A 26,498-nucleotide genomic window follows, 5' to 3' on the forward strand; every position below is an offset into this window, starting at 1 on the left:
GGTAGCGAGAGCCCAGGTAGGTGACGGAAGTACCCAGTTGCGGACGACATACTTTATGGCAGTGTCGGAGGCGGTGACGAGGGCACCGTCGGCGGAGTATCGTCCAAGTACTCCGCTTCGGATAGATACTAGTACCTAGTACCTAAGTACAGTTGGTACCTACTAGGTGATGTGGTGGTGTGAACGCACACGCTCTTTCATCAGTGCAAGTGCTCCGTACAGTAGACACTAATATTAATTGGTACTCAGCACCGTCAACGATACTAGGTTCGGCCCAAGTGTCGGTCGGAAGGAGGGAGGAAGATGTGGTGCAAGAAACGACCGACGAGAAATACGTGGGGGCCGAGGCCAACCATGGATGGCACGTCTTGCACACCATCCAGGAGAGCAAGGACAGCAGCCAGCCAGCCAGCCAGCTACCTACCTAGTACTTGGCTGGTCGAGGCACACCCTCAACAAGAGTCCATCTGCGTGGATACCTGTCTACAGTACTCCGTACTCCGTACAGTACTCCGTACAAGTATGCGTAATACGAAGCATTATTACTTACTCGTGCAAAGTAACGCTCGGCGAGGACGTCCATTCTCGAGCTAGCAGACGATTGGTCCAGAAAACCGCTGCCAATTGCCAGAGAAGCTCGCCCAATCCTGCGTCCTTGGCTGGCACCCAATCGTGTAGACATACCACCCGACGGGTGTTGATGCGACGGAAACGTTCTCATCCAATGCCGAATGATATGGCGCGTCAGCGTACCCGGTTGCTGTGGTCAAAGATCATTGCGCGTCTCTGTACGGAGTACGGTGTACTGTTTGACTGCATGTGTTCCGATATTTTCCGATGACACGATTGTCCTTTGCGGGCGAGATTGCGATTGTGGGCCGACACATATAAATAATTAGGTGCACATGTACGGAGTACGGCGTAAGTACTCCGTAATACGGAATAATAATAATGCTACGGAGTAATGCTCGTACAAATTTACAGTACAGTACAACTATTACTGTACAGCACGTTTACAACGTGCTTACGCCCGGGTTCGGAGCGGAGCACCAATTCGCGTGTGCAGCTGCCAAGTATTACGTACTTGCAAGTATTAGTTGCAATTGCTTACTTACAACTAAGTACCCAAGTATTACAGCTTAACATGAAATAGGAATTGAATGGTCTGCAGTTGTATACCTGCAACTGTCCGCTCCTCGTATAGGTTTGAGCGCGAATGAGTATTCCGGTTCATTTCCTGCATGCATGTGTATGTATTGAATAGGGACCGAGTAGTTGTACCGTAATGGGGTATCTGAATCGGCATCCGAATCTGAATGCTTTTCTGTCCTACCATATCCTTTGGTCTGAAGCGCAGTTGGGTTGCAGTTGGTAAGCGCGCTAAGCGTCATGGCCCTGTAGGACGGGGTGTAAGTAGGCGCTGAACAAGTATAACAAGCAATTACTTGCCTGCTGTCGTCTCGCCGATAAGTACAACTAGCCGCTGATAGGTGCTAGTGCCTTGCACACCCTGGCGTGCTGAAGCCCCTGTACAGGCAGGTGTTGCAGATACTGCGCGGCGTGCTGTACATGTACTTTCCGGTGCATTGTTGTCCCGAACTGCAGAAGGGAGTACTTACTGCATAGTCCGGTAATACTACTAGATGGCAGCACACCACACCTAAACCTCCTACCTTTATGCAGTTGGTGCTCGCACGCACGACATGTACGCCCTCACGATCGCACCACCTCCATCTCGGCCGTGACCGTACCTGCACTCCTAGATATCTTGCGCGTCCTGTCCTCGACAGCGCAGCGGCGACGTGCTGCATCGAAAGCGGCTGTTGTCATGTTTGCCACTCTCCCAGACTTCACCCCGCGAAATGTAAGCTGGCCCTCCCACTCCTACCCGCCGTCCTCGTCCTTTGCCCGTCCTCGATGCTGACGGATGACCGTCCATCCGTCGCAGTCGCACGCGCTGTGGTACACATCCTCGAGAACGCCTGCCCCGACCCAATGGCTGCACGATGCGCACCACACCGACCACGCGAACAATCACCAAGCCCAGAATCGCCCGGCCTCGCGTGCACACGGTCACGGTCATCATCATGGTCACGGTAACGTTCTTGAGCGGACGACGCTGGCCCGCCTGGCCGCCGATGAGCAGCACATGCATCGCCGCAGGTTGAACATCCAGAACTTTGGCAGCGGGTGGCTGAAGCCGCCTGGCATACCCAAGACCCTGCACCAGATGCGCGAGGAGAAGCGTGAGCAAGAGGAGCACCAAGAGGCCCTCCGCCGCGAACAGCTGGCGCAAGAGCTGGCCGATGCCGAAGCCGCCGGAATGCCCGAGGAGAGTATGATGGACGACGTGCAGCTGGATGCCGCCCAGGACCTGGACGACGAGATTCCGGATGCTGACGAGCATCACTTTGCCATGGGCAGCGATGATGACGATGACGACGACGATGATGATGATGATGATGACGACGACGGCGCAGAGGGGAGCGAGGACGGGGGGCAGCACGAGGACATGGACGACGAGACGCTGCGGGAAGAGAGACGGCACGACCTCATGGCTGCGCGGATGCGAATGGCCGACGACGCCTTTCGCGAAGCCCTCGTCCGCGGCGACCCTGACGGTGACGACATGTACGGCGGCGAGGAGGAGCTCGAGGAGGAATCCCAGGGCCACATGCTCGACGAGGACGACTTCGCCGCCATGGGTCCCGGCATGGACGCCGACCTCGACGACGACATCCCCGAGGCCGAGAGCGGAGGTTATGAGCACACCGACTCCGAGGCCGACTTTAGCAGCAGCAGCGCCGAGGTCGCGAGTGTCGGCGACGAGGAGGAGCGGGACGACGAGGCCGTGGACGACGACCACATCGGCTTCGCGCCGAGGACGGCCCCCCTCGGGCCGCCGCAGTCTCCGACTCTGCAGGGCAGGCACAGGAGGATGAGCTCCTCGGCGCCGCGCATGAGCCTGGACCTGAGCAACATCCTATCCCAGGACGGGAGCAGTTTCATGGAGAGCAGTCCTGCGCCGGGTGGGCGGTCGCGCCACGGCTGATTCCATCACCAACGAATTGACGAGCATCATGATTTTCTATCCATCATCCACACTTGACACCCGTGGTAGGCGAGAATTGACGAGCATCATGATTTTCTATCCATCCTCCACACCTGACGCCCGTGGTAGGCGAGAGCGGACGAAGGGAGCAGACTACGGAGTGCGGCGTGCGGCTTTCGCCATCCTCGGGCGGTAACATTGCTGCTGTATTGATAATATATGCCTATCGAACATGGGTCATCTTGCACGTGCCTGCGCGCAGACGGTTTGCTGTGCAACATGTCATATAATTCCCATGCCATGCCTAGCATGCTGATCCCTTCCAAAGAAAGAATGTTGAGAGATAATTCGCGTAAACTGACCCAAAACGCCGCCGAAATGCCATTTTCTAGCACCCTCTCGAAGCTCACACCGTGCACAGCATCCGCCGACTACCGCAGGCCCAGCGCTGGTGGTTGAGCAGCCGGCTTCGCGCGTGCATATACATCCCCCTCGTGACGGACCGACCGTCCCTACTGCGTCGTCGTCGTCAAAGGGCCACGGAATGGTATGCGACGGTCGTGCGAGCCGGCGCGGCTGCAGGTTACAAGTTTTGCTCGGAGAGCATCGGCGTGGGAGCGTACAGTCGTCTCGGGGGGGGGGAGGGGGGGGGCGCCGATTTAAAACAGCCAGACGTAGGTGAATAGCATGGCCACGGCGGCGAAAAAGGTGAGCCACACTCTCCAGCCGACGCCTGTGCGTTCCGCCATGATGAGCATGCGGTTCATGGTGCCGCGGAGGCGCAGGCGCGTCGTGTCGAACGAATCGTTCATCTTGTCGGCGAGCGCCGACGACTCGCGGATCTCGTGACCGATGGCCATGGTCATCTGCACACGCCAATGAGCACACGTCCGGTCCGTCATCCGCGGCCAGCAGAGGAGAATGCCGGTGACTCTTGTCCAGATGGAAAGAAAGAGGGTGAGCCGGGAGGCGACGGGGGTTGCACGTACATCCTTGAGCGTCTTGACCTTGCCCAGGATACCTTCGACCTGGGAGTCGTTCTGGCTCTCGAGCTCGTTCAGGACCGCATCGCTGTACTGGCCCTTGCGGTTGGGCGTCGCCGACCGGTACGAGGCGGACTGCCTGTCGACGGTCAGGTGGCCGCCACCGTTGCTGGTGACGGCGGGCGAATATCTGGCTGCGGGGAAGCCGTAGCCGCTGCTGGGGCTTGCCGTCATCGTCCGTCGCATCGTCGTCGGGTCGCCCGTGTAGCCCTCGAACAGCGCGCTGCGAGAGTCACGCTGGTGGAGGGAGGAAGCTCCGAATCTGCCACCGTCGTTAGCTTCGCCGTCGTGTCGGCCGATGACGACGGTCGGTCGAAGCCGGTCGGGACGAGCGAGCCAAGCAAGCGCTCACGCACCTCTGCGCCATGGTTTCGTCGTCGAAGCAGTCGAGCCGGACCGTCGGAAGGAAACAAGGAAAAGCGTGACGGAGTCGGGGGGGAAAGGCGAATGTGCTTGTCCTACACCGAGGAAAAGGGCCACAGTCGTGTTGCTGTGTACCGTATGAGTGCTGGATGTCAGGGGGTTTTCGTTGGTAATGGGTAATAATGCTCAGTAAGTAAGAATTATTAGTTGCAGTGATTAATATGGAGCACTAGTTTTCCGTTGGCTGGTCTGGATCGAGATGGAATGGAAGCGATGTACCGGTACCTATTCTCCGGAGGGTACGTATAGGTGTACATGGGCTTGGTAGGTGCCTACCGCCGGTATCCTAGTATTCCATGTAACTCGTCCGCCTGAATGGGCAGGATTTGACAGAGTACGTACCGGCAGCGTCCAATGATGAGCCTTTACGGCACCAAAGTTCGACGCTGCGTCTCTCGAAGCGCCAAACAGGATAGCCGAGACATCAAACGTCGGCCATCCTGGGCCATGCTGGAGTGTCATCTTCTTCTACATGCACTAGCTAGTGCTTGCAAGCACTCTCTGGACTTGAACATGGCATCGCCCTCCTGCTCATCGGCAGCTGCACGAACCGGACGCCAGCGGAATCAGGGACACGACAGCACCGACACTCACGACGACTCATTCCCGTTGCGGCCTGCCGTGAAAACAGCGGTGCCTTCCAGCGCCTTGATTTTTTTTCCTCGCCTCGGCGTCATGACTAGATAGGAGGCGAAGAGAAAGAAAGTATGTAACAACAAACAGGAGGCGTGTGTGTCCCTTTACCCGTGCTATCCATGGATCCAATCTAGGGAGCATGGTGGCCGCAGGTCCATTTCCATCGCCGGTTTTTGCACGCCATGACGCCTCCTGCGGTCGTGCCGTTCTCCGGAAGCCCGTCGCTCGCGCGGGCGAAGCACCTAGCCCGACATCTCGGTGTCGTCGGCAGGGGGTTGAAAGTCATCATCATCCTCCTCATCCTCGTCCTCGGCCGGGAGTTGCTCGGCAGCCTTGGCGAAGTCGATGTTGGCGCCACGGGTGCGGCGACCACCCTCGACGATGTTGTTGAGATCAATCTCCTCCATGCCATCCTCTTCCTCTTCGCCTGCGGCAGCACGTCAGCATCGATAAAAAAGTCCGGAGCAGGTGCGCTTCCTGCGGGGCTTGGCTTTTTTACCACCCTCGGCGTTCTGGTACGGGTGTTAGCATAGCACAGCAAGCGCGGACAGAAGGGATGAACATGCCTCGTCGTCTTCGTCGTCGTCGTCTTCGTCGTCGTCTTCGTCGTCCTCCTCTACGGCGTCATGGCGGGGAACATCCTCGGCGATGGCTTTCCCCTTGGCCTTGCCCTCGGCGGAAGACTCGCGAGCGGACGAGCTGGACGGAAGAGCGGTGCCGTTCTCGGCCATGGTCGCTTCGAGACTTTTGGAAATTGTTTCTACGTTGAAATTTGGGATGGAATGATGGCCCGGACAAGAAGCAGGGGCAGGATTGTGGGTGAAATGGTGGTGAGGTGTGTATGACTTTCCAACAATCTCGGAGGTTGCGCGATTCAACGGGCTTTTAAGAGACGCCAGCAGCATTGAGAGGCCAAAAGCACTTCCGCCTTCCCACCCCCTCCCTCCGCCTAGCAACCATTCTAGCCCGTTATGCGCTAGTGGGTTGAAAATATGGGCACCCTTTCGTGTCACGTGACGGGCATGTTTCCTCCAGCTTCAGGGTAAGTAGATGAAGAGCAGGAGTTGTGGTTCCTCTATGATGAATTGCTTCCCGAGAATACAAAGTTGATCTAAGAGCCCCGTAGAGTCGACGTGAGTCATTTCCTGTGCCGAGGTCAAGGCATCAAGTAGTTGAAGCAGGTTAAGGTAAACGTCCAAAACAGAAGTATTGCGTTACAGCGTGGGAAGCCCAACGTCGAAGAAAACAATGGGCCAGGTGGGCTACGGCAAGTCAGAAACGGACGAAAGGGACAGGAACATGATCTACCAGCTTCGTAGCAAGGTTTCTTCTATGGACAAGTCAAGGCAACGGTACGCTACTTCTCAGAGCCACCACCGCTTAGTGCTATGAAGACGGCGATGGCGATCATCCACCAGTACCTGTCACGAGTTAGCTTCAGCAGCTCCCCAAAACGTAGCGCTCGATGTACGGCGGCGGGGGCGAGGGCGGTACGAATCATACTTTTGCAGAAAGGTCTTCTCCTGCTCCGGCTCCATCTTCTTCCCCTCGGGCGACAGTACAACCGGCTTATTCAGCGTCGGCTGGGCGCCCCGTTCCTGGGTCAAGACGATGGCCTTGGGCCCGAAATCCCTCGTCTGGCCGGCGTCAATCTGCACGCCCTTGCACGAGACGCTCAGGACGTCGCCGGTACTGTCGACGGATAGCAGGATGTTGGGCGAGTAGCCCTTGCTGAAGTTGTCCACGGACGCGGCCGTCGTACCAGAGGTCCATTGCTTGGCGTTGGCATCGTAGACGCCGATGCGGACGAGGGATGCCGAATCGGGTATGTCGGGGGCTTCGTAGGCGAGGACGGAGGCGAGGGAGAGGGCGTCAAGGTCGTAGGAAATTTCGGCGAGCTGGCTAGGCGGCGGCGGTGGCGAGGACGGAGTGATGGGTTGGATGTAGACGTCGGCCGTACGAGGGCCCGCGTGGACACAGGCCGCAGCGGCGAGGGCCAAAGCGAGGGGGTTGAGGCGCATGCTGACGGGTTGGGCACGGCAACTACGCCGGCGGAGGAGGCCTGATGTTGCGATGGCTCAGCGAATAGCTCACCGTCGGCGCTGATGACGGAGCAGGAGGACTGCCGAGGCGGTGGTGTGCAGCTGTCGGTCGGCGCGGGTGTACCTGGTTCCGCCAACAGACATGACAAGTATTGCCGTATTGCTTGCGAGTGGGCAAATGTGCTCCGTACTCTTTCTTGTACTTGGTACTTGTACAGGCCAAGGTACCACCAAGCGGGAAACACATTGTCAATGCTTACTCTGTAATTACTCCGTACTCCGTACAAGTAAATATTATTAATTACTGTATTAATTACAACTACACCTACGGAGTACGGAGTAAGTACTTGCATTTGCAGTTACAGTACTCTTACCTTCGTACTTGTACTAAAATTACAGCAAGTACTCCAGTACGAGGCATCCGAACATCATGAAGTACATGTATATCAAGGAATTGCCAACAGCCAAGTGCAGAGCACAAGAACAATACAGTTCAACACATTCTTGCCTATGGCATCACCAGTACAGTCACTTGACAAAAGCGACGATTCAGTTTTGGTAGCGCTACTCCTACAAATTGAATCGACATTTTTGCCACTCCACTGTGCACTATTCTCGTACAAGTAAATCGGAGGACAACAGCACGGAAATTCAAAGTCAAACTGTACGTTCAATTGCTACAGTCTGGGGAATTCAGTGACGTACTTTAGTGACGTAGAGCACTCCTGTGCCGGCGGCTGCCATTCACGGTTTACAAGACAGTACAGTACAGAAACGAACAATGTGCTTGCATCGGAGACTCCAGGCGTGCCCCGGAACCAGTTACGTCGCTGCTTTGAACAATTTGCCAGGGCAAGGGCGAGCGGAAGAAGGTTCTCGAAAGTCGAAAGGCACATCCCCTGTGAGCGTACGTAATCTGTTGCTAGAGTCGAACTCGCCAATGGAAACCCCGCCCATGATGCTCTACGATCCAGCGTAAGCTCGCAACTCTCACGGCAGCCCTCATGACCAGAACATGACCAAACCACAACGCCTTGGTGGCCTGTGCCGCGGAGAGCACGAACAAACAATGGGGAAGCCGAGACTGCAAATTGTACCGCGGTGCCCGCACGAAGCACGCGCGAGACGGAAACGCACCTGGGCCGCGCCCCCCCGCGAGCCACGGCAGCCCCGGCGAGCCACGTCAGCCCCGGCGAGCCACGGCAGCGTACGTCAGAGGGCCTGGTGCCGTCTCATTGCCGCCTAGAAGCAAGCCAACTTGGCCTTGATCTGTTCTCTCCCCGCGATGCCATCCTCCCCGCACTCGCGCCTCGCTCCAGGGAGGGCGCCCCTCCGCTAGTTGGAGGCGAGCGTCCACTACCACTACTCGTCATCGTCATCCAAGCCATCCTCCGACGAAGAGTCCGGCTCCAGCTCGTACCCTGGAGCCCGCTCGACGAGGCCTCGATAATAGGCCACGAGCACCTCGGGGTTGGGGACGATTTTCCAGTCTACGCGGTAGAGAAATTCGAGCTCGAGCAGCTTGAGCTCGGCGACCCTCACGCCGCCCACCCGAGCGTACGTCGTGTTGTTCCAGAAGGAGTCGGACAGCCCCTTTGCCGCCACGGTGCCGGCCGTGATGAGGAACCGGTGGACCGTCAGCGTGTTGATGGTGAATTCCGGATAGAGGGCGCACAGCCGATCGATGTAGTAGACCATGGCGAGCAGCAGAGGCGGCGCCAAGGTGGCATGCTTCGCCAATCGGTGGAGGTAGTCGCGGACGGATATTCCGGGCGGGGTTCTGCCGCGACGGTTAGCGATGATGAACGCCATCGTTTGCCTGCCCAACCGCCTCCGGCTGCGACCTACCGTGAATGGAAGCGAGTGAGGCCGCCGCTCGAAATCCGAATGGAATCGTTCGTCGCGATGAGCTCGCCGAGCATGTGGGCGATGAGCTCGACAATGTCTTCGACGGCGCACAGTTCGTACCGCAGGGGGAGCAACTTGGCCGGCTGCTCATCCGGTTTCGTCCGCTTCGACGTCGACGGAGCGGCCTCGTCGGAAGCGCCGACGTTCTGGCAGACGGAGCCCCTTCGTTTGCTCGGCGAGAGGGAGGGATCCGCCGGGCCAGGATCCGCCGAGCCAGGATCCGCCGAGCCAGCCGGTGCAGCGACGGCCGGGATGTCGCCCGAGGAGGCCGGCCCCGTGGCCCGACGGCCGGGAACCGTTTGCCGCGCCACCTCCGGCTCCGTCGGGGCACCGGGGGGCTCGTGGGCCTCGGGGCCGTCGGGGGAAGCCGTCGGGCCGACGACGGCAGAGGACGGCTTGGTGCGCCGCCGGGAAGGCGATAGGGGCCGAGCGCTGGCGCTGGCGCTGGGGTTGGGCGCCGGAACCGCCAGCGGCGAGGGCCGCCGAGGCTTGGGCGAAGGCGACTCCGTGCGACCGGGGTGGAAGCGGGCGGACGAGGTGTTGGCGGAGCCCGCGAGGATGGGAGATGTCGTCAACATGACGTGCGGCGCATCGTTAGGAGTCGCAGGATCGCGGGGAGCGGCAGCGAAGTCGTCGCGCGGAGGAGGATCGGGCGCAGCAGGTTATAGCATGAGGTTGTTGGGCTTGACCTTGAGCGCGCTCCTCGCAGCCGGGGCCGGCGTTGGCGTCGAGGATGCCTCGTGCTCGCGGGACGGACGACGATGTGACGGGCGGTGAGCGCTGCCTCGATCGGCGAGTTTGCTCGACGGGTTCGAGGCGCCGAGTCGCAGGGGCCGACGGGACATGTAGCGACGAGACGGTGCCAACGACGGTCGGGTTCTCGGCGTCGCTGACCGCTGCGGTTGCCGCCTCTGCCTCGCTTGCTTCGGCGACTTTGTTCGGCCGGCGTCTTGCCAAAGGACCCGGACGGGGGACAGGGTGCCAGCACGGCAACGGATGAATAGCAATGCCCTGGACGTATGTCTGCCACCGGGGACCGACGCATCCGGGGAGGAGGAAGGGCGGGGAGCAAAGCAGAGCCAACGACTCGGGGGATGGCAAGCAACGGAGGAAAGCGAGACGGGCAGGGGAAGGGGAGGTGATGAGCGGATGCGAGATCGGAAGACGGGACGGCGGAGGGCGGACCGTAGTTTTGGTCACGACCAGTCGCCGAGAGGCTGCGTTTTACGATTGTGAGACAGACACAGACGGGTGACCGAAAGACGACGATGCCCAATGTGGAGCGGACGGGACGACATTAGTGCGAGCATGGACACGACACATTGACAAGACACGGAGCAGTACAAGTACGGCATGTAGAGCACAAGTACAGTGTAGGTACCACCAAGTAGGTTTTGATAGCATGAGTACTGAGCACTTGCAGTGCTGGTACAAGCCCAAGTACGTACTTAAGTAAGTACGTACATGTACCTAGTGCTGGTAACTCTGATGCAACGAGATATTACTGTATACACCAGTGCATGCACTCTGTACCATACGGAGTACATGTACAGTACTTGTACTGGGCTGTCGGCACTAAACCTTGGCAAGTAAGTACAGTACGTACTTACCAGCATGTGTAAGTACCTAGAAGGTACGTTCACTGCAACTCGTGGTACGCGTGGTACGCATGCAGTACAGTACTTGCATGGAGTACAATGGCAATTCACGGATGATTGACGAGTACGACTGCTAATACAGGCGGCGTACTAGATGGACTGTCCAGTCCAGAGCCAGCACAGGACAAGGTTGACGGTGCTGTACCGCCTCACGCACAAATCTAGGACTATACACAAGTACTGGCAGCATGGCCTGCAAAGACGAGGCAAGTGCCGAACCAGACCGCCGTTCCAGCTGTCGCAATGGAGAAGCTTGGTGCCAGAGTCAGCAAGAAAGGTAGGCAGAAAATCGTATCGCATCTCTAGGCGTACAAGGTGGTATGCACTCTCATACCGGCTGGTCCAGGGACACGGTAGAGGGTGAGGAGAAATGCGGGGGGTGATGGCTCGTGACGGCGCCTGGCTCCTAGCTTCAGGCCACTGTTGGACCTAGCGCAACCGCGGTGTTGGCGTACGAGTACACAAGTTCGAGGATTGTCAGTGTGCTAGGTACCAAGTACTAGGTGCTCATGCGATGGTCGTCGGAGCACCTCGCTCATGTTCAGTAAAGCTCCCCAGCCGGCGGCCCCTAATACCTACTGTACGGTTTTGTGGATGCTCGGGGCCGATCACGATGCACTCGGAAAGATGTGCCAGGATTCGCAACAGCCATTTTTGTCGAGCATGGCGTATGATGATGATGATGATGATGATGATGTATTACGTGTACATGGATTATGAATTCAAGGTGCTGGTGGTGAAAAGTAGTTGTACCACGGAGTAGTGAACGCCTGTAATATGGATGGAGCACGTACTTGCTTTGCTTGCTCTGCTCCGTACTGTGGTACCCAATGCGGGTGATGGACTCTGAACCAGGTATCAAAAGTGTACTTACTTGTAGTACGGAGTACTCTGTACACCGCACCCCAAACATGCAGAGTATTAATACTGCGCATGCATCGTACGCGCCATCATTTGGGGGCTGGCGGGGGGGGCATCCCGCTACCACGTGCTGTCGAGGTGCCAGATGATTCGTACCTGCAGCTCCCTCCGGCACCGACCTGGTGAGCATCGTATGCGCCAGCGCCTATCCGTACAGTAGGGGAGTAGGCACGGCAGTAGGTGACAGGATGATGTTCTGGATTGTGATGTTGTTCTTTGCGCTGTCGACAGATAGATCAACAAACCCACAAGCGTGAATGCCGCCTCTCAGCGGTGGCATAACGCTTCCAGCGGTTGGCACGCCTGTGGTCGCGCGCACTGCACTCTGCAGGTGTAACCAAAACCCGTCAACGACATATTGTACATTAGGAAGGTAGGTACTCAGTACTAACCCAAGTAAGTACAGTACCTACAAAGCTAGTACTCACCTCCCCTGCAACGAGGTCAGGTACGTGCTGTGCTGAATGTACTCGGGTTAGTTACAAGAAGTTCCTAGCAGTCACATCCCGTGCAGAGTCGTCGTGCTAGAACGTACTGTAGTGTCCATGACATAAACTACACGCAGGTGTACAAGTTCTACCGCCCCAGAGAAGCATTGAACCTCCCCGGGACAGCATTTTATTTTGTCAATGATGCAAGTAATATTTATTGCCAATACTCACAAGTCCATGCACAATCCAGCAGTGCCCCCACCTGGTGCCAGGTAACGTAAATCTCGGTCATGATCGATCATGTCGATCCACAGGATCTGAGTTCGAGAACAAATACATATTAGTCTACGAGCAAGTGTCTGCTTGTGCTCGCCATCCCTCCGTTTCATTGACTCGGTGCTGCTCAAAGTATTATTGCTTCGCGGCACACCCGTCGGTGGTTCCTCGCGCGACGACGTGCCTGCAAGTAGCACAAATTGCTTGCACTAGTACCCAAGCAGGCATAACAAGTGCGGCACTATACTGCATGAGGCAGCACTTGGCTCTAGGCCTGCAATACTGTACATCCATCCACCTCCGCGCAGCGTCGCCGACTCCCAACTTGCATATCCTTTCCAGCATGGAGTCCGCCAACCGTCCATCATCAGCTGGCAAAGCAAGTCGACCGTTGCTTACCCTATCCTATCAGAGCCTCGGGACACCTACGCCCATTTTTGACATGACCAGCTGTAGCCGTCGTCGTGGCTGTCGCCGTCGCCGTCCATCGCATGGGCCGCTTTCCCAATCAGGCTCGGAGCTAATCCATTATCCATCCTCCGGGAAGCACGTGCACGCTACCGACCTTCTGCCATCCGACACCACCACCACTGCCACTTGACGTGACGTGGACGTAGCCGTCAACAACAGCCCAAGCTCCGTCACCGTCGACATCTCTCCCATTTGCCGTCGCCGAACCAAAAGGCTCGACGACCTCCCCGACGGCGCATACGCGGCGCATGGAAAGCACGCCTCGGCCTGCGAGCTGGCCATCCGTTCCATGATCCTGGCCGCCAGATGACGACGCCCAACGTTCATCCCAGGCCCCCCTTTGCACCCTCAACGTCGCCCTCCCGACACGAAACCAGAGCTGCCCCCGGTCCGCTCGCCGCTGGGACGGGCCCGTCTTCATGGCGCCCCCCCAGAGCTCCCCGATCCTAGCCCAGCTGCGAAGCGCGAAGACGCAGGCCGAGCAGACGGCCGCCCTTCAAGCGCTCAAGAATGAGATTGTCGGCCACATCCAGAAGAAGGAGGCCTGGATTGCCGTCGGCGTCCTCGAGCCCATCGTCTCGGCCTTGTGCCCGAGCCGGCCCTCGTGCAAGCCCAACGGCAAGGATGCCTGCCTGCAGCTCCTCTCCCGACCCCTGTCCGAGGAGGACGGCGTCAAGCTGCAGGCCTTGCAGCTCGTCGCGAGCTTCGCCAACGGTACGCCCTCCCCCCTCGCCCGCCTCCCACCCTACGCACGCGCTGCCGCGGCCGCGAGGAGCCCCCCTTTTTCTAACCAGGCCATCCTCGACGCTCCAGGAGGACCCCCCTTCCTCGCTCCTCTCCACGCCGCCCGCGTGGTGCCCGCCGTCCTCGCCAACCTCTCGCCGCACGCGAACCCTCCGCAGATCGTCGCGGCCGTCTTGAAGGTCCTCACCGACATTGCCGACGCCGCCGCCTTGGCCCCCAAGTCGTCGCCGCTTCACATCCACGGCCTCGCCGACCACGTCTTCTCCCCCCAGCACGTCGAGTCGCTGAACCTGATACTGTCCATCTCCTCGTCGAGGCACCTGCTGCAGTCGCAGGTCGCCCTCGTCTCGGGCCTCGTGTCTCGCCTCTGCCGCCACGAGCGGCACCAGCACGCGCTCGCCGCCGCCGGCATCCTCGACTCCCTGGCCACCCAGCTGACCAGCTTCGCCGTCCGCGACGGACTGGTGGTGCCCGGCGCCGAGGAGCTGGCCTACCAGGACGGCCTGTACGAGGTCTTTCCCGAGCCCGCCTGCGCGGGCGCCAAGATGGGCCCCATCCTCGAGGCCGTCGCCGCCGTCGTCGGGGAGTCGAGGTACCGCGCCAACAGGCTGGTCAACTCGCCCGCCATCCTGGCCGGCTTCCCCGCCGTCAAGCTGGAGGAGACGAAGAATGACGGTCGAGGCCCGCGGCAGGCGCCCGTGACGGCCATGGAGTGCATCCTGCCGGCCATGCCCGTCGCGACGGCGCGAAACGCGTCGGGGACGCACCCATCCTCGTCGAAGCCGGATCGGTCCGATTCCCGAACGCCCAGTCGTACGTCTTCCCGCCGAAACCTTTCTTCTTTTTCCGCCGCAGGGGACTCACCGCGCACCCAAGCGCACGCCAGCAACGGCGACGCCACCACCACCACCACCACCACCACCACCACCACCACCACCGCCGCCGCCGAGGACGTCGAGTGCCCGCTCCTCCCCTGGCTGATTCATCTGGTGCGGACGCTGAGCGAGCACGACCGGCTCATGGCCGCCGCCGTCCTCGCCGCCCTCTTCAAGGCCGGCCTGGGAAGGAAAGGGGTGAGGGAGACGAGCATCGGCCTCCTCGTCGTTCCCATCCTCGTCAGCATGATCGCCAAGAGCGACAAGGAGGGCGACGACGCCGACGTCCCCGCCACCGCCGCCCAGCGCCTCGTGCTCGAGACGGCGCCGGCCATCCTCGCCCGGCTCGTGGCCGACAGCGAATTCCTTCAGAAGGCGGCGTACGATTGCGACGCCGTCAAGGTGCTCGGCAGGCTCCTGAAGCGAGCGTACAGGCCGGTGCCGGAGAGCAACCTGCCCAAGCACTGGTCCGCCGACGGCGACACGGGCATGGACGTCGAGGAAGCGTCGAGCGCGAATCGACTGGGCGAGTCCGGTCAGGATCCCCTGCTCAGCCACCGCGTCAAGCTGCGGGAAGGCTCGCTAAAGGCCATCGGCTCCCTGTCGGCGGGCAAGGAGGATTACCGGAAAGCGCTCGTCGCCGAAGACGTCGTCCCCTACGTCGTCGAGTCCCTCTGCGAGTTCCCGAGGAAGCCACGGCCGGCCAAGGAGAGGCCGAAGGAGAAGGCCGGCAGCGGCGGCGGCGGCGGCGGCGGCGGCGAGGCGGCGAGGAAGGGACCGTCGGCCGCGTACGGCACGAACCCCGTCTCCGTCCTCGTCGCCGCCTGCCACGTTGTCAGGGTGCTGGCCCGTTCGGTCAGCGTCCTGCGCACCGCCCTCGTCGACTACGGCGTCGCGCTGCCGATATTCCGCTTCATGACGCACGACGACGTGAGCGTCCGGATCGCGGCGACGGCGACGGTCATCAACCTCGTCGTCGAGGTCAGTCCGGTTCGCGAGGTACGTTTGGCCCGGCCCGGCCCCCATTTCTTTCCCCTTTTTCGTCGGACGCGACAGGCACGCGAGCGACGCGGACGCGACGGCGGCCGAGACGGCGACAGTCTGCTGACGGGGTGGCAGCTTTTGACGGAGCACGGCGTCATGAAGGTCCTCTGCGAGCACGCCCACTCGGACAACCCGGCGCTGCGTCTCCACGCTCTGTGGGCGCTCAAGCACTTTGTCGACGCCGTCGGACCGGACCTCAAGAAAGCCAGCCTCGAGCAGCTCGAGCCGGGGTGGCTCGCGCAGCTGATATGCGACGACACGCAGGATGCGGCGCTGCACAGCGCGAGGTTCAAGGAGACGACGGGCGACGACGACCTCGACGAGGACATGGGCGTGCAGGCGTCGGCCGAGACGTTCCGCTGGCAGTTTGGGAGCAACGGTTCGATGCGCGAGCTCGACGCGTCGCGCTCGACGCGCATGCGCCAGGCCGAGGACAGGCTCTCGGCGATCCGCGAGGCCGAGCTCAACCCGGTGCGGCGGGCGCGGAGCGACGACATTGCGATCCAGGAGCAGGGCCTCGACTTTATCCGCAACCTCATCGGACGGCCCGAGACGGGGACGCTGTCGGAGACGCCGAGCGAGACGACGGAGATGATCGACCACCTCTTCCGCGAGCTCGGGCAGGATCGGCTGTTCGAGATGCTCGCGTCGAAGCTCCGGTCGAGGATGCTGCACCCCTTCTCGCGGCGGACGTCGACGTCGGGCCGGGACCAGCGCGTCCTGCACCCGCAGGCGAAGATTATCGTCGCCGTGCTCTACATCCTCGTGCACATGGCGGCGAGCATCCCGCGGCACCGCCAGCTCGTCATCGCGCAGACGGATCTCCTGAAGCTGCTGGCGCAGCAGGCGAGCAGCAAGGACAGGGAGGTGCGCATCGCGCTGTGCCACCTCGTCATCAACCTCACGTGGCGCGACGACGACGGCGAGGGCCAGCAGTGCACGGCGCGGGCGCACGAGCTCAAGAGGCTCGGCTTCCACTCCAAGATGGAGACGCTCACGCACCAGGACAGAGACCTCGACGTCAGGGAGAGGGCCAAGACGGCGGCGTTCCAGATGGAGCAGATGACGTACTAGCACGTCGCGTCGCGGCCGGCGGCGGGATGGACCTGGGCGAGCCGGACACGAGCGACGCGAGCGGTGCCTTTGAGGGGACGGAAGACACGGGCGGCGAGAGGCGACGGCGAGGTGGTCGAGCAGGCCGGCCGGCGCGAACCGAGCCCGCATGCACACGGAGCAGGGCAGGGCGGGCCGCGACGATGGGACGGACGGACCCCTCTCCGTCGTCGACGCAGCAGGGCAGGAGGAGCAGGCGCCGACAGCCGACAGGTCAGGACGACGCAGACGACTCTGGCGATCAAGAGCAGCACGCAGCCTACAGATAGTACCGAGCACGCACCGTCCACACTCCATGGCCACGGCCACGTACCCTGTTCTCTCGTCGTCTTTGTTTCGCGCTCACGAAACCTCCCTCCCCCCTCCCCCCCTTTCCATCCAGACTGCCAAGAATACGGTCAGTCACCCGTCTCGGGCAACACGGCATCCGCAGGACGAAAGCGTGCGAGTCTGAACGAACGAGGCGCCGCCGACGGACGACGACGATGCTGCCAACAAGATGTCGACCGAACCGACCGACCTCCTTTTCCCACCTGGGCTGCGGTTTCCGTGCTCGAATCCACGTCGAGGAAAGGGGCATGGGACGGACGGGCTTGACGGATGGGTCAGCGTCAGGAAACAACGGGTCCGCGGCCCAAGGTCCCGTCTGCTGGGCGAGACGAGGTCCGTCTCCTCCCGCAGGAGGCAGGCTCGGTGCTCGGTGCCGCGGTGATGGTTTGGGACAGGGGGTGCGAGGGAGGGGCGTCGCGAAACAGAGGGAGAGGGGGGGGGCTCTCGGTCGGATGCTTTCTCGGCATCACATGCAGGGTCGCTTCTCGAAACAAAGCACGTACGCAGTGCCCGTCTGGGAGGGAGGGGGGGAGGGACAGGGTTGGGCTCATGCATGCTGTACGCGTAGTACCTGCCTACCGGCTTTCCGGCATGGCTAATTACTCGCTCGCCTACGCAGTGTCCGTATCTGCCGGGGCTCGTTCGACGGCAGACTCGACATGGGACAAGCCGGGCAGGGCACTCGGTGCGGCCAGCCCGATTTCCACGACAGGCAAGGATGCGCCGGCGAGACGAAGGAACGGCGACGGGGGCAGCACGCAATACATCAAGACTGACGGTTCCAGCGTGCCGGGACCCGTCCGCATGGGTGGGTGGGTGGGCTGAGGTGGGAGGAAGGGAGGGCCGTCGGTCCCAGTCCATGCTGTTGGGTCCGAGTCGACGAGTCGAGAAGGGATCTCGATCATCCCATTCTCTGCTGATGGCTGCCGAGGGGTCCCGAAAGCTCCTGACGGCTCGTCGCGAGGCTCGGCGAGACGAGGCGAGGCTCGGCGAGGCGACTGTTGGGGGGGCGTGGAGGAGGGGACGTCGACGTCACGCCGGCCTCGACGGGCTGCCCACCGACTCTCGCTCGCCACCAAGGGCGGCCGCTAGCGAGGCCCGGCGGGCGTGGCAGGCTTGGTCCTCTCTCGTACCGTCTCGTGCCGACCTACACCTTCGTGCTGCAGGTGTGGCGACGGGCACAAAGCATGGCGGCGGCAAGCCAGCGTGGGTGGCGAGACCGGCGGATGAGATGGTGAAGGAGGTGCACAGCGTGTCGGGCGTGACCAGCCAGCCAGTGGTCGGAGGGACGAAATAGAGCCAACATGGCTGCAACAAGGTGTGGGACGCTAGGGATTCTGCGCCAGTCCCAAAGGAGAAAATGGAAGTACAAGTACAAGGCTGCGACTAGTTCTAGGACGAGGAGGGGAGATTGAACGACGCTTGACTCGTCCGTCATCGGGGCGCCTTGTTCGTTCCGTGGCTGTGGATCGTCACTCGGCTTCGACTGATTCAACGGCGACCGGGCGGCCGGGACCAATCGGACCGTTACTGCAGCTGGTGCGGCTGAAACTGGCGATTGTCCATCATGACAGTTTGCCGATATGCGCGTTCGGCAATCAGTCAGCTGCGGGCGGTCCATCCATCCGGGTCCATCCATCCGGCCATCTACAAGCAGTAAGGACGAGCACTAGTAATGCTTGTGACGGCGGTCCATGGTCATGGTGGACGGTGGCAATGCGGTACCGGTACGGAACGAACGGGTCCGAGTCCAAGTACGGAGGAATACATGCAATCAGTAGACGGGGCGCCAGGTAAAGTGCAGCAAGTAGAGTAAGTAGAGTAAGTAGGAGTAAGTACGGAGTATAGTAAGTATAGTATGTAGAGTAAGTATAGTATGTAGAGTAAGTATAGTATGTAGAGTAAGTATAGTATGTAGAGTAAGTATAGTAAGTAGAGTAAGTATAGTAAGTAGAGTAAGTATAGTAAGTAGAGTAAGTATAATAAGTAGAGTAAGTAGAGTAAGTACGGAGTATACTTGGTAAGTATAGTATGTAAAGTAAGTATAGTAAGCAGAGTAAGTACAGTATAGCAAGTACAATAAGTATAGTACTTAAGTGCAGTGAGTATAGTAAGTACACTAAGCATAGTAAGTATAGTAAGTACTCCGTACAGCAAGTAAGTACTTGCTTGTACCATGCGCTGCGCTGCGCTGCTAGCAGCACGGTACGTACCGACCAGCCCAGGCGCGCGCGAGTACTTGCGAGTACCTGCCGTGCCCCCAGGGTGTAGGCGGATGTGGGCGGGCCTGCGCGCCGGGCTCGGTACTGGCTGGTACTTGGGCGGAGGGCGTGTACCGGTACTTTGTGTCCGGCACTCGTGCTTCGTCATCGGTTCTCGGCCCTCGCGTAAATGCGTTCGGAGGCGCGATGCATGCTCCTAGGCGCCGACCGAGCAACCAGCGTTCAACCTTGGTTCGTGCCGGTCAGCCAACGACGAGGCAAGAACGAACGAGCCGGCCAACCGATCAACCAGCCGACCAATCAGCCGACCAATCAGCCGACCAATCAGCCGACCAACCAGCCGACCAACCAGCCGACCAACCAGCCGACCAACCAGCCGACCGGCCGACGGATGAACCAACCAATCTCGCCACCAACCTCTGCGGGCACGGAGCAGGACGCGGCAGCACTTGTAGGTACCTGCGGCGCAGGTCAGAGCGGTACCTTGTGCCTCGTGGCTCCCAGGTACCCTCTCTCCTGCTCGTACACCTACAGTAAAGTACATGGCGGGATCGTCGTGCTGTGGGAATGGGCAACTGCCGCTGCCAACCTACCACTCTGCCCACTTCGTACCGACATGAACTTGTACATGTACACGCGTAGGGAGTACTAGGAATGACGAGCCCACCAACCGTTCGGGGGCCAGCTTGGTGCAATGGCCGTGACGGCACAGCACCCGGTCAGTACCAAAGCAACCAGAGAATGTGTGCAATGCGTGCCGGCACATGTGCGGCACCTCGGGACGATGGATGACGGTGGCGTGCTGGATTCACGTCAGGTTTGTTCTCTCGTTCCTGCGAGCGACGCCATTTCTGCCACGCAAAGCCTCGGCCATTTGTCATTGTCCGCATGCATGCGGTGGCCAAGCAGGCCCGTCGTCCTGTCCGGCACATCACACCTCCTCGCCATGACGCAAGATGGAAGGCTGTGCACTCGGCGTTCCGCATCGATGCTTGATCGTTCGGCGCTCGTTCTCGGGCGCAACATGGCCGTCCAACCTCCCGACGCTTCCCGGGCGGGAATCCGCCCAGGCGCCGTGGGGTTGCTGATGGGCGTGCCAGCATCACCAGGCATGCAGACTACCTCTTTGCTGGCCATGTTCTTCTTCTCTTGGCCTCGGGGGCTGCATCCATCCACGCTCCCTCCCGCCTGGCGTCGAGAGAAGAGTCGTCGTTGCCGGCCCACGACGAGTCCCGGCCCCCTCCTTCCTCCCTCCGCTGACGGTCGCTTCCTTTGTGCCTGCCTACGTAACACGTACCCATTCGTATCAAGGAAGGAGGCGAGAGAGGCTTCGGTTAGATGCAACACGTGGCGGATCCGCATCGTCAAACGAGGGGCTCGAGCGGGAGGAGGAACGACTGGCGCGCTGGCATATGGGCGAGAACCAAGAAGTCGGTGCTCGGTATCGAACACAGGCAGGCGCAAGGCGCAGCACGCCTGACAACCAAACATGCTGCCGCCGCCGTCGTAGGTACATGCACGCACCGCACGCTCGTGACGGATTGTCCCGTCCTCTGTCTTCCTCGACCCACGGCGTTCCGCCACTCTCCGTGCGACGCCGATACTGGGGATGCGTAGACGGCCGTGATGGACCTCGTGATGATGATGATGATATATGATATGATGATGATATATGATGATGATGATGATTGGACGGATGCCTGCTCGAAGCGTCTCGCCACCGCCCTCGCGCCGTGCGCGTACGGCGAGTTGGCCATGTGCGAGCAGGCGTGCGACGTGCGCAAGTTCACGCCCGCCGACGGAGTGCTCGCAGAGGTCGTAGGTGTCGTCGTAGAGACGAAAATGGTACTAGAGTTGGTGGTGGTAGGCGAGGCGTGGCAGCGGGTAGGTGTAGGTTGCACGGAGGCGTAGGGGTAGTTGTTTTGCGGGTGCACCAGCAAGTGTAGGTGGAGGTGTAGGTGGAGGTGTAGGCGGAGGTGTAGGCGGAGGTGTACTTGGGCGGAGGTGTAGGTGGAGGCGTAGGTGGTGTACAGTAGGTGTAGGTGGTGTACAGTAGATGTAGGGGTACGTGTACTTTGGTGTAGGGGTACGGGTAGTTGGCAGTGCCGCGCGGAGCACTACGGAGCACTAGGTGTTGGTAACTTTGTACTGAAGACAGGTTAGTAGGTTGGGTTGGGACGCACGTTGGTACTAGGTAGATGATGTTGCTTGGGAATTACGCCTACTTTCCACTTTGGTGTGCATGCACTCCGCCGTCGCTACGAATCCGCACGCAAGCTCGGACGATGAGCAGCAGCAGCGAGCCACGGCAGGGTCCTGCGTCTCCTGCATGCAGGCTGGCGGTGGCGCGTGTGGGGATTGGCGGCGAGCGAAAGGAGCAGCCCAGGATGAATCGTCATCGCTCCGAGGGACAAAAGCAGAGCGCCAAAGGGGACGGACAGGCTCCACCACCCGGCCGGCCATGGCCCTCGCCGGACCAGGCACGAGCACGTGTGCAGCAGGCACCTTTCTGCCTGCGTGCCTGCCTAGGTGCCGCTGCTCGTCACGGCGACCGTGCTTGGCCCAGCTTGGCCCAGCTTGGCCCGGCCAGCCGTACGGAGCAAGTGCAGGTACACGGTACCCCGCCCGCCGCGCTCGCCGCGCCGCTCGCCTCGGGGGCGCCGGAAGCTTCGCACGGCCGGCGGCGGGCCCCACACGACGGCGGGCTGGCCACCAAGGCTGTCGCATCTGGAATGGAATGAAGGCGCGGAAAGGATGGAAAACCTTGGACGCAGGCGGCTTCGAGAGCGCGGTACGGAACGGGACCAGCACGCTACCGTCGTTTGAGTTGGTGCCTTGCCGCCCGCGTCAAAGAAGCAAAACGGACGCTCTCGGCCGACGACGGGCCCCGAAGGTGGTCAAGGGGGGGCGGCGAAGGCGGAGAAGTCGAAAGGAAGAGGCGGACGAGGGAGGCGACCTCGCGGACGAGGCGGGCCACGGGCATCCATTCGCTCATCGCATCGTAGATGGCGTCTCGACCGACGCACATGGCTGTCCGACAGCCGACGATTGCAGCCAGCGCTGGTGCCGAGGGAAAACGCAAATGCTTACGGTTGGGGTTACTGTCGCCACCCCGACAGTACCTGCTCGCATGTACCGCAAGCACTCGCGCTACGTAGTAATATTCGGTGTTCACGCGCACGTACTGTGGGCACTTGGCAAGAGTGCATGACTAACTAACTAACTGCACTGGACGTGCGAGGAGTGCGGAGTATTTGCGGCATGCCTGGTGGCTTCGTCGTCATGCGGGCCAAGCACCTGTCACCTACAGGTACCTGCAAACCAAGCCGTGTCCTCGCACAGTTTGGTGTGCTCGCAAGCGCATGGCCGGCGCTCGACGACAACAAACCAAGGCAGCTGCGGTGCATGTGCTCCAAGTCCGTCCCATCTTTGGGCAGTGAAGCCGAGCGGGAGACGCGCTGCCATTCGAAGGAAACAAGAAGCGCGCCAAGCACGCCGCGCATCGCAGCGCAGCACGAACTCTTCTCCTGCTTCGCCTGTCTCACCCTGGCGGCTCGGGACGCGGCGGTCCCTACTAGTTACCTTGGGTACGTCTAGTATGAATAGTCTGTCCGTACCTTGAGCCGGCGCGCGACAGAGGGAGCCTAAGGGGAGAGGCCTCGAGGCCAGTGGCCGGCATCGACGGCGTGCCAACCTTAGTAGCAGTGCTAGCTCGCGTGCTGCGCCCTACAGCACTCGAGCACTGGACTGCAAAGTAGCGCAGCGCACATGCTGTACAGGACAGGGCGGTACCTATTACCTTAGTAGGTACCTTGTACGTATGAATAATCTGTCCGTAGGTACCTTGAGACGTCGCGCGACGGAGGGAGCCTAAGGGGAAGCCTGGAGGCCAGTGGCCGGCACCGACAGCGAGCCGATCTAGGTACTAGGTAGTGCTAGCTCGCGTGTTGTGCCCTACAGCACTCGAACACTGGCCTGCATAGCGGCGTACAGTACGGTATATTATATGCATGTACATGCACACGCTGACCGTACTGTGCGGAAATCAGAGTGCAAGTACTAGGTATTAATTACATGTAGACTACGGCACCTGTACCTGTACGTACCTGGATGCTCTGCAACGACGAGCCAGTGATTATTACGGCACGCGCACGCACGAGAGCGTGCTCCTCCAGTACCATCAGGAGGCTTTCAAGGGTACAGTGTGCGCCGCTAGTGCTGGCGAACGGAGCGGCCAGCGAGCAGGCACAGCCGATACGGGTCAGGCGATGGCGTGGTAACCGCTAGCATGCAGGTGCAGCATCGTCTCCGCCAGCGCTCCAGCGCAGCTCCGAGGCTGCGAGCGGCCCGCTGCTGCCTGAGGGCGGAGGTTCTGGTTTCTGCCTCTGCAGGGCCCTTTGTTGTCATCGTCGGCCGTGAATCGGGAAGAATAGCACACAAAGGCAAGCGTGCATGCAATGCGCATCGCATGCATGCAAGTACGTGCAACGGCGTCTTGGACGGTCATCACCCCGTGCACCAATATCGGCACCGCACCGCACCGCACCGCACCGCACTGCACCGCACCGTGCTGGCAGATGCAGGTAGGCAGCGCCGGGATGCGCACGAGCGCGGGGCGGTACGGAGATGACTACCTTGTTGACGAACTGGACCCGGAAGGCCGGAAGGGCGATAGAGAGGGAGAGGGAGAGGAGTGACGTGGCGCACGAGGCCGATGACGAATCCTCGCACATCCTACGACGGCGGGAAGCCCGTCGTTCACGTCGTCGACCGAGGCACTTTGGGCGGGCGGGTTTCCCACATCATGCGAGGAGCACGGCGATGCAGGGCCATTGCTTGCCTGCCTTTGGTGCCTGCCGAGTCGATGCGCGACCACGGGCAGCGTGCACCTAGACAGGTCGTGACACTGGGCAAGCACACTTGCGTGCTGCGCAGGAAACGCACGCACCGGCAGCCATAGGCAGGCCAGGCACTCGCCGTCGGTTCTGCGTGAACGAGCAAACTCCGGGCGCGTGCCTGCAGCACCTTGGATGCCCTGACCGGACCACATGGGTAGGACGAGGGCCCAGATATTTGCCGCACAGTTCCCGCGGCGCCAGAGTGCGCACTGTAAGATTCCTCGGCTTCCTAGCGCAGATGGTCGAAAGGAGGGGAAGGCTTCCAGGTGGTATGCAGGAAAAAGTCAAAGCAGGCATGGCAAACCATGAACCAGGAACGATAACGATGAGAACGAAAGAAGAGGCGTCGGAGCCATGGGCGACTGCTAGCCTCCACCTATGCCCCCCCCCCCTTCCCCCGCCAAAGGTTTGCGTTGCAGCGCACAGGCGCCCGCACACGTGCCAACAGGTAAGGAGTGAATACAGTGCAAGTGAGTGGGTGGGTTGGTGGAATTACAGCACGGTATTGCTCCGCACCCGCACGCAAGTGCTCGGTACGCGCAGCAACTGGTACCGTACCCGGCGCCGGAGCAGTCGACACATGGGTGCGTGCAACGCAAGATGCGCACTTCTGGCATATGCCCCTACCAGGCACCGCCACGGACATGCGGCACCCACGGCCGGCCAGCCAGCCAGCCATGCGGCCGACGCTCCCGCCTCGAGGTCGACGGCGCCGAGCCAACGTTTGCGTTGGCTGACGCTGCGTTGCCCCGGCCGCCGAGAGCCATGGCACCCGCTGGCCGCATTCGCAGGAATGAGCGAGGCCGTCGACGCGCCACCATGGCTGGCTGGCCGTGCCCGCCGAGGAGGAGGCGACGGCCGACGGCTCGCAGGCCACGTCCCGGCGGCCACGGCGCAAGGGCCAAGGCCCAGGGCGCGGCCTCGGCGGACCACCTGCCGTCCGATTTCGTCTCCTGCCCGCGAGCACCCGTCGCCGTCGACGTCACCAACGCGCCGAAAAGGAAAAAGGAGGAAACGACAGACGCCGGCGGCTTCGACGAGCAGCCCCGATGCAGCCGCCGCCTCGTCGGCTCCCTCGTTCGCAACGGGAACTCTGTTGTGCTGCGCATGTGCACACGCACCCGGCGCCCGCCCTCGGTCTCGCAGGCGCAGGCGTGCCTGTGGCTGGGTGTAGGCGTATGGGGAGGGGGGGGGGGGGTCACCTACTGTAATACCTGGCGCGCACCGCAGCGAGCACGGCGTGCTTGGTACCTCTCCGCTTGCAGGTACCTGCCCACGCCCCCCCCCCCGCACGCTTGCTAGTTCCGGCTTCCTGAATCTAGAATGTCGAGAATCGCGTAGCATCGAGCGCCGGCCGACGAGGAATGGGCCGTGCCCACAATCGTACGTTTTGTCGTCCCCTTGTGTCGCCATGCGGCGCCGTCCTGGATTGGGCAAGGCCATGGCATGGATGCCATGTGGGCGAGCCGTCGCCGCGACGGCAGCGGCAGCGGCAGCGGCAGCAGCAGAAGGAGACGTGGAAGAGGAGGAAGAAGAAAGCAGGCGGCGAGGAGAGGTCGTGGCGCACCACGCCGGCGGGCGGGCAGGCAGGCATCGTCCAGGCGGCGGGCAGGCATCGTCCAGGCGGCGGGCAGGCATCGTCCAGGCGGCGGGCAGGCATCGTCCAGGCGGCGGCCAAGGCGAGCAGCGCCGGGCGAGGGAGTCGGCGCTCCGCATCGTCACCATCACCGACCGACGGCCACGACGACGCGTACGTACCGTCTGCTGGCTCTCGGAAGCAGCCCGAGCACCCGCGCGAATGCCACGGTACCTGCGCTCCGTACTTTTGTCCCGAGCACTCCCCACCTGGGCACGCGCCGCAGAGTCGAGCGGAACAGCGAGTGGTGCGGTGCAAGGGTCGCGGGACGGGATGATGGACGATGCACCAACCACCAGAGCCTGGCAGGCACCTGCTGCGGAGCCTTTCTCCAAGCATCGCACCTGGTCGGGGTGCTCTGCTGCGAGGCAAAGAGCACGATGTTGGTGGCACTCGACGCCGTCGCCCCTTGCCGCACATGGGTGTCAAGGTACCTAGTACTGTAGGCTCGAGGCGACGACGAAAAGGTACGGAGCGCTGGTACTTGCACCTGCACCAGCATGCTCTGGTGGCGATGATTCCCACGGAGTACGCCTAGTAATTTCGAGAAGGGCGTCGACGCTGCTGGGGGCGTGCAGGGGATGACGCATCCACCGGATTGGGCTCATCGAGGGGTCAGCCACCCGCCAGGAGCACTGGTACATCTAATTACTAGGTACCTACTGCACAGTACTGCACTGTAGGTGTATTGCCGAGTACTTTAGTACTTTGGTGCTAGACACCTTTCGATTTGGCCATGCGAGCTGCTCCAGGCTTGTGGGTGTCGGGCACGCAC

At 61.0% G+C, this 26,498-nt stretch overlaps 9 protein-coding genes across 9 annotated transcripts; 5 read left to right on the top strand and 4 right to left on the bottom strand.

The window, feature by feature from the left end:
• Positions 1–1,828: 1,828 nt before the first annotated feature.
• On the top strand, positions 1,829–3,052 carry DCS_02306 (uncharacterized protein; the record flags this gene model as incomplete). Its single annotated transcript, XM_040799634.1, has 2 exons — positions 1,829–1,864; positions 1,949–3,052. 2 exons carry the CDS (start codon positions 1,829–1,831, stop codon positions 3,050–3,052), a joined length of 1,140 nt encoding a protein of 379 aa, XP_040660517.1.
• Positions 3,053–3,711: 659 nt separating this feature from the next.
• Positions 3,712–4,462, bottom strand: DCS_02307 (uncharacterized protein; the record flags this gene model as incomplete). The annotated part of the gene is made up of 3 exons (XM_040799635.1): positions 3,712–3,918; positions 4,042–4,357; positions 4,452–4,462. The coding sequence occupies 3 exons, from the start codon at positions 4,460–4,462 to the stop codon at positions 3,712–3,714; spliced, it is 534 nt and encodes a 177-aa protein (XP_040660518.1).
• A 934-nt stretch (positions 4,463–5,396) lies between these two features.
• DCS_02308 (uncharacterized protein) lies at positions 5,397–5,885 on the bottom strand (the record flags this gene model as incomplete). Its single annotated transcript, XM_040799636.1, has 2 exons — positions 5,397–5,581; positions 5,717–5,885. The coding sequence occupies 2 exons, from the start codon at positions 5,883–5,885 to the stop codon at positions 5,397–5,399; spliced, it is 354 nt and encodes a 117-aa protein (XP_040660519.1).
• A 626-nt stretch (positions 5,886–6,511) lies between these two features.
• DCS_02309 (uncharacterized protein) lies at positions 6,512–7,175 on the bottom strand (the record flags this gene model as incomplete). The annotated part of the gene is made up of 2 exons (XM_040799637.1): positions 6,512–6,575; positions 6,658–7,175. The coding sequence occupies 2 exons, from the start codon at positions 7,173–7,175 to the stop codon at positions 6,512–6,514; spliced, it is 582 nt and encodes a 193-aa protein (XP_040660520.1).
• A 1,383-nt stretch (positions 7,176–8,558) lies between these two features.
• Positions 8,559–9,682, bottom strand: DCS_02310 (Nuc-1 negative regulatory protein preg; the record flags this gene model as incomplete). The annotated part of the gene is made up of 2 exons (XM_040799638.1): positions 8,559–8,976; positions 9,045–9,682. The coding sequence occupies 2 exons, from the start codon at positions 9,680–9,682 to the stop codon at positions 8,559–8,561; spliced, it is 1,056 nt and encodes a 351-aa protein (XP_040660521.1).
• A 3,598-nt stretch (positions 9,683–13,280) lies between these two features.
• On the top strand, positions 13,281–16,598 carry DCS_02311 (armadillo repeat protein; the record flags this gene model as incomplete). The annotated part of the gene is made up of 1 exon (XM_040799639.1): positions 13,281–16,598. One exon carries the CDS (start codon positions 13,281–13,283, stop codon positions 16,596–16,598), a length of 3,318 nt encoding a protein of 1,105 aa, XP_040660522.1.
• Positions 16,599–17,558: 960 nt separating this feature from the next.
• Positions 17,559–18,264, top strand: DCS_02312 (uncharacterized protein; the record flags this gene model as incomplete). The annotated part of the gene is made up of 2 exons (XM_040799640.1): positions 17,559–17,779; positions 17,844–18,264. 2 exons carry the CDS (start codon positions 17,559–17,561, stop codon positions 18,262–18,264), a joined length of 642 nt encoding a protein of 213 aa, XP_040660523.1.
• Positions 18,265–21,474: 3,210 nt separating this feature from the next.
• On the top strand, positions 21,475–21,930 carry DCS_02313 (uncharacterized protein; the record flags this gene model as incomplete). The annotated part of the gene is made up of 1 exon (XM_040799641.1): positions 21,475–21,930. The coding sequence occupies one exon, from the start codon at positions 21,475–21,477 to the stop codon at positions 21,928–21,930; it is 456 nt and encodes a 151-aa protein (XP_040660524.1).
• Positions 21,931–25,451: 3,521 nt separating this feature from the next.
• DCS_02314 (uncharacterized protein) lies at positions 25,452–26,000 on the top strand (the record flags this gene model as incomplete). The annotated part of the gene is made up of 1 exon (XM_040799642.1): positions 25,452–26,000. The coding sequence occupies one exon, from the start codon at positions 25,452–25,454 to the stop codon at positions 25,998–26,000; it is 549 nt and encodes a 182-aa protein (XP_040660525.1).
• Positions 26,001–26,498: the final 498 nt, after the last annotated feature.

The sequence above is a fragment of the Drechmeria coniospora genome, chromosome 01 (assembly GCF_001625195.1).
Source record: "Drechmeria coniospora strain ARSEF 6962 chromosome 01, whole genome shotgun sequence".
Classification (NCBI taxonomy): domain Eukaryota; kingdom Fungi; phylum Ascomycota; class Sordariomycetes; order Hypocreales; family Ophiocordycipitaceae; genus Drechmeria; species Drechmeria coniospora.